General features: G+C 54.4%; 1 protein-coding gene across 9 annotated transcripts in view; it reads right to left on the bottom strand.

The window, feature by feature from the left end:
• DCTN1 (dynactin subunit 1) overlaps positions 1–10,984 on the bottom strand; it is a 106,803-nt gene extending 95,819 nt beyond the window's left edge. For all 9 annotated transcript variants that reach the window (XM_073650598.1, XM_073650619.1, XM_073650607.1 and 6 more), the window contains exons 1-2: positions 10,736–10,984; positions 9,109–9,187 (exon numbers count right to left, since the gene is read on the bottom strand). In XM_073650598.1, the coding sequence (XP_073506699.1) occupies positions 9,109–9,187; positions 10,736–10,963 (307 nt within the window). In that variant the 5' untranslated portion in view covers positions 10,964–10,984. The remainder of the gene's footprint in view (positions 1–9,108; positions 9,188–10,735) is intronic.
• Positions 10,985–12,949: the final 1,965 nt, after the last annotated feature.

Raw genomic sequence — 12,949 nt, 5'->3', positions numbered from 1 at the left:
CCCCACCGTCATATACAGCGTCCATCACTATACGGCCCCCGCTGTTATATACACGGCCCCGACCATTATATGTGGCCCCCACTGTCATATACAGCGTCCATCACTATACAGCCCCTGCTGTTATACACGGCCCCGACCATTATATGTGGCCCCCACCGTCATATACAGCGTCCATCAATATACGGCCCCTGCTGTTATACACGGCCCCCGCTGTTATATACACGGCCCCGACCATTATATGTGGCCCCCACCGTCATATACAGCGTCCATCACTATACAGCCCCCGCTGTTATACACGGCCCCCGCTGTTATATACACGGCCCTGACCATTATATGTGGCCCCCACCGTCATACACAGCGTCCATCACTATACAGCCCCCGCTGTTATACACGGCCCCCGCTGTTATATACACGGCCCCGACCATTATATGTGGCCCCCACCGTCATATACAGCGTCCATCACTATACAGCCCCCGCTGTTATACACGGCCCCCGCTGTTATATACACGGCCCTGACCATTATATGTGGCCCCCACCGTCATATACAGCGTCCATCACTATACGGCCCCTGCTGTTATACACGGCTCCCGCTGTTATATACACGGCCCCGACCATTATATGTGGCCCCCACCGTCATATACAGCGTCCATCACTATACAACCCCTGCTGTTATACACGGCCCCGACCATTATATGTGGCCCCCACCGTCATACACAGCGTCCATCACTATACAGCCCCCGCTGTTATACACGGCCCCGACCAATATATGTGGCCCCCACCGTCATACACAGCGTCCATCACTATACAGCCCCTGCTGTTATACACGGCCCCGACCAATATATGTGGCCCCCACCGTCATATACAGCGTCCATCACTATACAGCCCCCGCTGTTATATACACGGCCCCGACCATTATGTGTGGCCCCCACCGTCATACACAGCGTCCATCACTATACAGCCCCCGCTGTTATACACGGCCCCCGCTGTTATATACACGGCCCCGACCATTATATGTGGCCCCCACCGTCATACACAGCGTCCATCACTATACAGCCCCCCTGTTATACACGGCCCCCGCTGTTATATACACGGCCCCGACCAATATATGTGGCCCCCACCGTCATACACAGCGTCCATCACTATACAGCCCCCGCTGTTATACACGGCTCCCGCTGTTATATACACGACCCCGACCAATATATGTGGCCCCCACCGTCATACACAGCGTCCATCACTATACAGCCCCCGCTGTTATACACGGCCCCCGCTGTTATATACACGGCCCCGACCAATATATGTGGCCCCCACCGTCATACACAGCGTCCATCACTATACAGCCCCCGCTGTTATACACGGCCCCCGCTGTTATATACACGGCCCCGACCAATATATGTGGCCCCCACCGTCATACACAGCGTCCATCACTATACAGCCCCCGCTGTTATACACGGCCCCGACCAATATATGTGGCCCCCACCGTCATACACAGCGTCCATCACTATACAGCCCCTGCTGTTATACACGGCCCCGACCAATATATGTGGCCCCCACCGTCATATACAGCGTCCATCACTATACGGCCCCTGCTGTTATACACGGCCCCCGCTGTTATATACACGGCCCCGACCATTATATGTGGCCCCCACCGTCATACACAGCGTCCATCACTATACAGCCCCCGCTGTTATACACGGCCCCCGCTGTTATATACACGGCCCCGACCAATATATGTGGCCCCCACCGTCATACACAGCGTCCATCACTATACAGCCCCCGCTGTTATACACGGCCCCGACCATTATATGTGGCCCCCACCGTCATATACAGCGTCCATCACTATACGGCCCCTGCTGTTATACACGGCCCCCGCTGTTATATACACGGCCCCGACCATTATATGTGGCCCCCACCGTCATACACAGCGTCCATCACTATACAGCCCCCGCTGTTATACACGGCCCCGACCAATATATGTGGCCCCCACCGTCATACACAGCGTCCATCACTATACAGCCCCTGCTGTTATACACGGCCCCGACCAATATATGTGGCCCCCACCGTCATATACAGCGTCCATCACTATACAGCCCCCGCTGTTATATACACGGCACCGACCATTATATGTGGCCCCCACCGTCATACACAGCATCCATCACTATACAGCCCCCGCTGTTATACACGGCCCCCGCTGTTATATACACGGCCCCGACCAATATATGTGGCCCCCACCGTCATATACAGCGTCCATCACTATACAGCCCCTGCTGTTATACACGGCCCCCGCTGTTATATACACGGCCCCGACCAATATATGTGGCCCCCACCGTCATATACAGCGTCCATCACTATACAACCCCCGCTGTTATACACGGCCCCCGCTGTTATATACACGGCCCCGACCATTATATGTGGCCCCCACCGTCATACACAGCGTCCATCACTATACAGCCCCCGCTGTTATACACGGCCCCCGCTGTTATATACACGGCCCCGACCAATATATGTGGCCCCCACCGTCATACACAGCGTCCATCACTATACAGCCCCTGCTGTTATACACGGCCCCCGCTGTTATATACACGGCCCTGACCATTATATGTGGCCCCCACCGTCATACACAGCGTCCATCACTATACAGCCCCCGCTGTTATACACGGCCCCTGCTGTTATACACGGCCCCGACCATTATATGTGGCCCCCACCGTCATATACAGCGTCCATCACTATACAGCCCCTGCTGTTATACACGGCCCCCGCTGTTATACACGGCCCCGACCATTATATGTGGCCCCCACCGTCATACACAGCGTCCATCACTATACAGCCCCCGCTGTTATATACACGGCCCCGACCATTATATGTGGCCCCCACCGTCATACACAGCGTCCATCACTATACAGCCCCCGCTGTTATATACACGGCCCCGACCATTATATGTGGCCCCCACCGTCATACACAGCGTCCATCACTATACAGCCCCCGCTGTTATACACGGCCCCCGCTGTTATATACACGGCCCCGACCATTATATGTGGCCCCCACCGTCATACACAGCGTCCATCACTATACGGCCCCTGCTGTTATACACGGCCCCTGCTGTTATACACGGCCCCGACCATTATATGTGGCCCCCACCGTCATACACAGCGTCCATCACTATACAGCCCCCGCCGTTATATAGAGATGATAGCGGGGGCGATGTCATTTATCTACTGATCACATTGTTCTCTCCCACGTGTCCAACGCAGATCTCTCAGAGGATGCAGAAGTGAGCGAGCGCTCCTGTGTATGGGAGACGGGTGAGATGGCCGTCAGCTGAGCGAGCGCTCCTGTGTATGGGAGAGACGGGTGAGATGGCCGTCAGCTGAGCGAGCCCTCCTGTGTATGGGAGGGTCAGGTGAGATGGCCGTCAGCTGAGCGAGCGCTCCTGTGTATGGGAGGGTCAGGTGAGATGGCTGTCAGCTGAGCGAGCGCTCCTGTGTATGGGAGACGGGGGGAGATGGCCGTCAGCTGAGCGAGCGCTACTGTGTATGGGAGGGTCAGGTGAGATGGCTGTCAGCTGAGCGAGCGCTCCTGTGTATGGGAGACGGGGGGAGATGGCCGTCAGCTGAGCGAGCGCTACTGTGTATGGGAGAGACGGGTGAGATGGCTGTCAGCTGAGCGAGCGCTACTGTGTATGGGAGAGACGGGGGAGAAGGTCGTCAGCTGAGCAAGCGCTCCTGTGTATGGGAGAGACGGGTGAGATGGCCGTCAGCTGAGCAAGCGCTCCTGTGTATGGGAGAGACGGGTGAGATGGCTGTCAGCTGAGCGAGCGCTCCTATGTATGGGAGGGTCAGGTGAGATGGCCGTCAGCTAAGCGAGCGCTCCTGTGTATGAGAGACGGGTGAGATGGCTGTCAGCTGAGCGAGCTCTCCTGTGTATGGGAGGGTCAGGTGAGATGGCCGTCAGCTGAGCGAGCGCTCCTGTGTATGGGAGAGACGGGTGAGATGGCTGTCAGCTGAGCGAGCGCTCCTATGTATGGGAGGGTCAGGTGAGATGGCCGTCAGCTAAGCGAGCGCTCCTGTGTATGAGAGACGGGTGAGATGGCCGTCAGCTAAGCGAGCGCTCCTGTGTATGAGAGACGGGTGAGATGGCTGTCAGCTGAGCGAGCGCTCCTGTGTATGGGAGGGTCAGGTGAGATGGCTGTCAGCTAGGCGAGCGCTCCTGTGTATGGGAGAGACGGGTGAGATGGCTGTCAGCTGAGCGAGCGCTCCTGTGTATGGGAGACGGGTGAGATGGCCGTCAGCTAAGCGAGCGCTCCTATGTATGGGAGGGTCAGGTGAGATGGCCGTCAGCTAAGCGAGCGCTCCTGTGTATGAGAGACGGGTGAGATGGCTGTCAGCTGAGCGAGCTCTCCTGTGTATGGGAGGGTCAGGTGAGATGGCCGTCAGCTGAGCGAGCGCTCCTGTGTATGGGAGAGACGGGTGAGATGGCCGTCAGCTGAGTGAGCGCTCCTGTGTATGGGAGGGTCAGGTGAGATGGCTGTCAGCTGAGCGAGCGCTCCTGTGTATGGGAGACGGGTGAGATGGCCGTCAGCTAAGCGAGCGCTCCTGTGTATGAGAGACGGGTGAGATGGCTGTCAGCTGAGCGAGCGCTCCTATGTATGGGAGGGTCAGGTGAGATGGCCGTCAGCTAAGCGAGCGCTCCTGTGTATGAGAGACGGGTGAGATGGCTGTCAGCTAAGCGAGCGCTCCTGTGTATGAGAGACGGGTGAGATGGCTGTCAGCTGAGCGAGCGCTCCTATGTATGGGAGGGTCAGGTGAGATGGCCGTCAGCTAAGCGAGCGCTCCTGTGTATGAGAGACGGGTGAGATGGCCGTCAGCTAAGCGAGCGCTCCTGTGTATGAGAGACGGGTGAGATGGCTGTCAGCTGAGCGAGCGCTCCTGTGTATGGGAGGGTCAGGTGAGATGGCTGTCAGCTAGGCGAGCGCTCCTGTGTATGGGAGAGACGGGTGAGATGGCCGTCAGCTGAGCGAGCGCTCCTGTGTATGGGAGAGACGGGTGAGATGGCCGTCAGCTGAGCGAGCGCTCCTGTGTATGGGAGAGACAGGTGAGATGGCCGTCAGCTGGGCGAGCGCTCCTGTGTATGGGAGAGACGGGTGAGATGGCAGTCAGCTGAGCGAGCGCTCCTGTGTATGGGAGAGACGGGTGAGATGGCCGTCAGCTGAGCGAGCGCTCCTGTGTATGGGAGACGGGTGAGATGGCCGTCAGCTGAGTGAGCGCTCCTGTGTATGGGAGACGGGTGAGATGGCCGTCAGCTGAGTGAGCGCTCCGGTGTATGGGAGGGTCAGGTGAGATGGCTGTCAGCTGAGCGAGTGCTCCTATGTATGGGAGACGGGTGAGATGGCCGTCAGCTGAGCGAGCGCTCCTGTGTATGGGAGACGGGTGAGATGGCCGTCAGCTGGGCGAGTGCTCCTGTGTATGGGAGACGGGTGAGATGGCCGTCAGCTGAGCGAGCGCTCCTGTGTATGGGAGACGGGTGAGATGGCCGTCAGCTGGGCAAGCGCTCCTGTGTATGACAGAGACGGGTGAGATGGCCGTCAGCTGAGCGAGCGCTCCTGTGTATGGGAGAGACGGCTGTCGACAGTGTAGTGTTCGCTCCCGGGTGCTGCTGCTCAGCTCCAGTCACTGCATTGCTCCGTCAATGACGCGAGGCCATTGATGGGGGGTCCGGTCACAAGCCCCTACATCAGCAGCACTGCATGGTACGGGGAACAATACTCTCCAGCACATTTCGAAGCCGTTGATTCTTCTTCTGTCCTCCTCCTTTATCGTCCAGGTGTCGCACCCGTATGTTACTATAGACCAGCCTATGTACGAGCCGTGTCTTCGTCACCAGTGAAATGTTCCCCGATCTGACGACCTTGTCTGGTGGCTTCATTGATGATTTGCCCACAGCGATTCTGCCATTGACGTCCGGTGGCGTCGTTGTGTCTTGAGTGGTCCCAGTAGGCTGAAGTCCTTCACAACTTCCAGTTTCTTCGCCGTCCATCTCAGATGGTCGTACCAGGCAGTGGTCAGTATCTGTATGGAGTATCAGTCCCATGTTGGGCTTTCCATCTTGACGCTCAGTATTAAGTCCTTCATCCCATCTGCGCTTGTTGCTATCAATGTTGTATCGTCTGCGTATATAAGATCGTTGAGGATTCATCCAGCAATTTTGATTCCTTCTTTTTCAGCAAGTCCGGGATTCGCTATCATCTCCAGTCTCCGTTTCTTCCCGTACCTCCGAGTTGTTTTTTGCAGAGGTGCTCCGTGCCCTCTTCTCCATCTTTCCTTCATCGGTTTTGGCTCCGTTAGCTTGTTCCCAAAGGAGTCTCTCAACACACTGTAAGGTGGCAGCTGGACAGATCCTGGATGGGAGATGTGTCACCAAGGTGGTTAGCCTCAGTGATGTGAGCCCGGAGAAGCAGGCTCCAGAACAGATAGTGCTGAGAGGTTTCTTTTAGTGGGTCCGTGTTTTAGGAACAGCCAAAAGAGCTGGGTGGGGCTGGCCGTTCCCATATTCTCCTATCCAGGCTTTGCAGCCAGTTTAAAAGGCGGCCGCATTCACTTCTCTGTGGGTGTGAGGAGAGAAGACCTGTTTACTGCTGATCAGTCTCAGCCGTAGACACAAAGTGTGAACGTGTACATGAACAAACCCTTCAGGCACATGAACGGTTTTGCTTCTTTTTGCCTTATTGGCGAGGAAGGATATTTGTTTGTGTTGTGAGATGTGACTTTTACTAGACTTGTGACAAACGCTCACTGCTCTGATAGAAGAACATTGTACCTTCCGGAGAGCGATCCCCTACAATGCACACTCTTGGTTGAAACTTTCCTCGTACCTCTTTGATCTTTGGTAGGTCTTCCTGGTCTTGCCCATCAGATGTCCTCTTTTATCTCTTTGAGTAATAAAGTTCTTTGTCTGCTCAAATAGCTCCTTTTAGTCCTTCACTGGCGTTGTCGGCATCCAGCCTGTTACCTCTTTGTATAACAACCTTGCTTGTTATGTATAGCACAGTCCCTCAGTATACAGTGTGTCTTGTTATGTATTGCTCTGTCCCTTATTACACAGCTTCCTCCTTTATAATTTTTAGCAAATTTCCCAGTATTACATGCGGTCATCTAGTTATGTATAATGCCTTACCTTATAACATAACATCTTCTCCTTATGTATAGCGCCGTCCCTTATTAATGTGTCCTGTCTTACTATGTATAGTGTCGTCCCTTATTACACAACATCCTCCTTGTTACATATAGCACCGTCCCTTATTACACAACATCCTCCTTGTTACATATAGCACCGTCCCTTATTACACAACATCCTCCTTGTTACATATAGCACCGTCCCTTATTACACAACATCCTCCTTGTTACATATAGCACCGTCCCTTAATACACAACATCCTCGTTACATATAGCACCATTGCTTATTACACAACATCCTCCTTGTTACATATAGCACCGTCCTTTATTACACAACATCCTCCTTGTTACACATAGCACCGTCCCTTATTACACAACATCCTCCTTGTTAAGTATAGCGCCGTCCCTTATTATACAACATCCTCCTTGTTACACAACATCCTCCTTGCTACATATAGCAGTCCCTTATTACACAACATCCTCCTTGTTACATATAGCACCGTCCCTTATTACACAACATCCTCGTTACATATAGCACCATTGCTTATTACACAACATCCTCCTTGTTAAGTATAGCGCCGTCCCTTATTATACAACATCCTCCTTGTTACACAACATCCTCCTTGTTACATATAGCACCATTGCTTATTACACAACATCCTCCTTGTTACATATAGCACCGTCCCTTATTACACAACATCCTCCTTGTTACACATAGCACCGTCCCTTATTACACAACATCCTCCTTGTTAAGTATAGCGCCGTCCCTTATTATACAACATCCTCCTTGTTACACAACATCCTCCTTGCTACATATAGCAGTACCTTATTACACAACATGCTCCTTGTTACATATAGCACCGTCCCTTATTACACAACATCCTCCTTGTTAAGTATAGCGCCGTCCCTTATTACACAACATCCTCCTTGTTACATATAGCGCCGTCCCTTATTACACAACATGCTCCTTGTTACATATAGCACTGTCCCTTATTACACAACATCCTCCTTGTTAAGTATAGCGCCGTCCCTTATTACACAACATCCTCCTTGTTACACATAGCACCGTCCCTTATTACACAACATCCTCCTTGTTACACATAGCACTGTCCCTTATTACACAACATCCTCCTTGTTAAGTATAGCGCCGTCCCTTATTACACAACATCCTCCTTGTTACACATAGCACCGTCCCTTATTACACAACATCCTCCTTGTTACATATAGCACCGTCCCTTATTACGTAGTGCCCTCTTGTAACGTATAGCGCCGTCCCTTAATATATACCTTTCTCTGATTTAATATAAAATTATTGCTGACAGAGCAGTCTCCTCCAACAACAAAAAAGCAGCTTTCTCATATAATATACATCTCATAACACAGAAGACAATACTTTACGGATAAAAGAATTATGCTACAAATCTTAATGCATTCCAGTTTCTCGTCCGGCACCAATTGCCCTCCCCCGTGTATAACGTCCGGCCCTCTCGTTCCCCCCCCCCGTGTATAACCTCCGGCCCTCTCGTTCCCCCCCCGTGTATAACCTCCGGCCCTCTCGTTCCCCCCCCCGTGTATAACCTCCGGCCCTCTCGTTCCCCCCCCGTGTATAACCTCCGGCCCTCTCGTTCCCCCCCCCGTGTATAACCTCCGGCCCTCTCGTTGCCCCCCCCGTGTATAACCTCCGGCCCTCTCGTTCCCCCCCCCCGTGTATAACCTCCGGCCCTCTCGTTCCCCCCCGTGTATAACCTCCGGCCCTCTCGTTCCCCCCCGTGTATAACCTCCGGCCCTCTCGCCCACCCTGGGGCACAACGTCCGGCCCCAATGCCCCCCCCCCCGGAGTATAATGTCCAGCCCTCTCGCCCCCCCCTGGTGTATAACGACAGATAACTTGTATATGTCCCTGGATCCCCCCGGTAGCAGAGTATGGGGGGCATCCTCTTACCTCTCTTGAGCACCTTGGTGGCGGCCGGCTCCGGGGTTTCGGGGGATGTCGTGTCAGCTCCATCATCCACCATCTGGATCTACAGAGAGAGAAGAGTCGTGTCAGAAGGAAGCGGGAGCCCGGCCTCGTGCGCAGGAGAAGCCCAGCATCACGGCTCACAGACCAGGCTAGATGGGTGGGGTGGGACTTGCAGTTCCCCAGCAGCTATAATAGGTTATGGACTCTTATGTCCACATCAAAGCTGAGCTCCCATCTGATCTTACACCAGCAGATAGCCGCTCAGTAAAAGACAGAGTTCCAGGCTCTCCGGTCAGAATGGGCTCACTGAGGGCTTCTTAGTTAACTCATTCTCGGGTCAGCAATTGATGACGCCACACTTAGGAGGGCGAAGGCAATCGGGGCCAAGTATTTCATGAAGTTCAATAATAAGAATGGATTTTAGCCCACAATGCACCGCTCTGTCCTCCACTAATGCAGAGATGTAGCAGAGCCGAGCGCAGAGCTCTCCTGCGCGCACAGAACAAACATCGGAATAATGGTGAGGTCAGGACGGCCGGACCTGCCCCGATCACACAATGCCGCCCAGCCTCCGCTGTGTACACAGCACTAAGGAGAGGCGGCGGCAGCGAGCGGAGCGTCAGCTCTGCTGCCAACAGCCACTGCACCGAGACATCTGCCATCCCAGCTGTGTAACCGCTTACATGCCGTGGACATCCCAGAGCCGGCCACAAGAGGGAGTGAGCCAGCGCCGCTTCCCAAACAGCGGCTGCATTTGGTCCTGTAAAGGGTTAACGCGCTCGCTGACTATCCCGGGGCGAGTGGCGGCGTCACCCGGCCTCCAGCGCAGAGGAGAAGCTCAACACACAGACGTCATCTCTACCCCGACCCCACGGCTGACGGGTGTCCAGCAGGTCATCTGTTACAGTGTATCAGGGCAGACAAAGTGCATTCAGCCTCAGGCTATGTTCACACACGTTGTACTTTGCAGCAGATTTTTAAGGACATTTTCAGCTGCATCTGAAGGAACCAGCAGAGTCTATGAGAAACCAGAATGCTCTGTTCACACGCTGCTTTTTGTTGGCTGAGTATTTTCTGCCCTACTTGTGAATTTGGATAATAGAGCGTGTCACTTCTTTCTTCTTTTTCCCCCAAAGGAAGTAAAAACGCTGCAAAAAAAAAAAGCTGCAAAAAACGTTGCAAAACACCACACCTGCATTTTTTGCTTCGTTTTTGGATGGCAAAATAGAATGGGAGTCTTTTTTTTTTTTTTCACAGAACTTTATGTGCGTGCCTAAATAGAGACAGAAGGACACTGACAAAACACAGGAAAACCTGCATTTTTGACGCAGCTGTTTTCCTGCCAGAGAAAAGTTGTCAGCAGATTTGCAGCAGAAAAAAAAACACAACGTGTGTGAACATAGCCTTAGAGAGTCTCCATCACTGACAGCGAGCAGAGACCCTGACACTTCTGGGGTGGCACAGGAGGCGTATGCACAGGAGGAGTACAGGGCTCGCAGGGGAGGCCCCCTGAGTGAATGTCTGTACACCAGGGGGCGCTCTCTGCACAGACGTACTCGGGCACTCCCCCTGGTGGTGGCGGCCTGACCTGGGATCGGGGTCTCCTCACCTGTGACTGGCGCACGAATATGCCGTGGTTCTCCTCGCAGGTGAAGTACTTCCTGCCCTGCACCGTGCCGTCGTTCTTCCCCTTGGCGTCGTCCAGGATGACTCCGACCCATTTCCCAGTGGCAAACAGTGTGGCCCCCACAAAGGCGACGGTGCCGCGGTGCCCCTTCCCGATCACCTCCACTCGAGAGCCCACCTTCAGGGGCTTACCGGTGGCTTCCACGCTCATCCTGGCCACAGAGCTCGGGGTCTGGAGGGGGAAGAAAACTCAAAGTTAGAGAACTGCCTGCAGGGGGCGGTCAAGTCACACAGGAGCACACAGCTCATTATACACCTCCAGAGCTGCACTCACACAGCTCCTGAGTGATCCCACCAGGGGCTGATACCTCCAGAGCTGCACTCACACAGGGAGTGATCCCGCGGAGGATAACCCCATCATCCACCGTGGGGACCGTGTCACTGATGTCACGCCTCACTTGTCGTGACGTCAGTGGGGGGTCACATGATGCCTGTAAGCAGCCAAGGATAGCGCCACTCACAGGCAAGAAGGACACAGCAAGGTATTTACAAAACATCTGATAATCACTGGGTAAATAACATTGGGGGGTCTCTTAAAAAATAGTGGACAACTTCTTTAAGGACAGATGAGGGGTGCGAGAGTGTTAGCAGGGAGGCCACAGAGGAGGATGTTGCAGTAGTCCAGGCGGGAGATGATGAGGGCATGCACAAGCAGTTTAGTAGATTAAGGAAAGGACGGATCCTGGAAATATTTTTGAGCTGGAGGCGACAGGAGGTGGCGAGAGCTTAGATGTGGGGTGTGAAGGACAGGGCAGAGTCAAGGGTTACTCCGAGACAGCGGATTGTCGGTACAGCGGAAAGAGTGATGTCATTTATTGTGATAGAAAGATCAGGTGGGGAAGATATGCGAGATGGGGGAAAGATGGTGAGTTCAGTTTTGTCCACATTAAGCTTGAGGTAGCGGGAGGAGAAGAAGGAGGATATGGCTGCTAGACATGCTGGGATTCTTGACAGCAGAGAGGTGACGTCTGGGCCAGAGAGGTAGATCTGGGTGTCATCAGCGTACAGATGGTACTGGAAGCCATGGGACTTTATGAGCTGGCCCAGGCCGAGGGTATAGATGGAGAAGAGTAGGGGTCCTAGGATAGAGCCTTGAGGGACTCCAACAGAGAGGGGGCGGGGTGAGGAGGTAGTGTGGGAGTGAGAGACCCTAAATGTGCGGTTAGAAAGGTATGAGGAGATCCAGGATAGGGAGAGGTCTGTGACGCCAAAGGAAGAGAGGATCTGCAGTAGGAGGCAGTGGTCAACTGTATCGAGAGGCCGAGGACAGGTCGAGAACGAGAGGCCGAGGACAGGTCGAGAACGAGAGGCCGAGGACAGGTCGAGAACGAGAGGCCGAGGACAGGTCGAGAACGAGAGGCCGAGGACAGGTCGAGAACGAGAGGCCGAGGACAGGTCGAGAACGAGAGGCCGAGGACAGGTCGAGAACGAGAGGCCGAGGACAGGTCGAGAACGAGAGGCCGAGGACAGGTCGAGAACGAGAGGCCGAGGACAGGTCGAGAACGAGAGGCCGAGGACAGGTCGAGAACGAGAGGCCGAGGACAGGTCGAGAACGAGAGGCCGAGGACAGGTCGAGAACGAGAGGCCGAGGACAGGTCGAGAACGAGAGGCCGAGGACAGGTCGAGAACGAGAGGCCGAGGACAGGTCGAGAACGAGAGGCCGAGGACAGGTCGAGAACGAGAGGCCGAGGACAGGTCGAGAACGAGAGGCCGAGGACAGGTCGAGAACAAGAGGCCGAGGACAGGTCGAGAACAAGAGGCCGAGGACAGGTCGAGAACAAGAGGCCGAGGACAGGTCGAGAACAAGAGGCCGAGGACAGGTCGAGAACAAGAGGCCGAGGACAGGTCGAGAACAAGAGGCCGAGGACAGGTCGAGAACAAGAGGCCGAGGACAGGTCGAGAACAAGAGGCCGAGGACAGGTCGAGAACAAGAGGCCGAGGACAGGTCGAGAACAAGAGGCCGAGGACAGGTCGAGAACAAGAGGCCGAGGACAGGTCGAGAACAAGAGGCCGAGGACAGGTCGAGAACAAGAGGCCGAGGACAGGTCGAGAACAAGAGGCCGAGGACAGGTCGAGAACAAGAGGCCGAGGACAGGTCGAGAACAAGAGGCCGAGGACAGGTCGAGAACAAGAGGCC

Source organism: Phyllobates terribilis, unplaced genomic scaffold (genome assembly GCF_046119375.1).
Source record: "Phyllobates terribilis strain yellow unplaced genomic scaffold, ASM4611937v1 Scaffold_1__5_contigs__length_1240528914, whole genome shotgun sequence".
Classification (NCBI taxonomy): Eukaryota; Metazoa; Chordata; class Amphibia; order Anura; family Dendrobatidae; genus Phyllobates; species Phyllobates terribilis.
The sequence above is the reverse complement of the archived record's forward strand: the minus strand, read 5'-3'. Positions and strand labels throughout refer to the sequence as shown.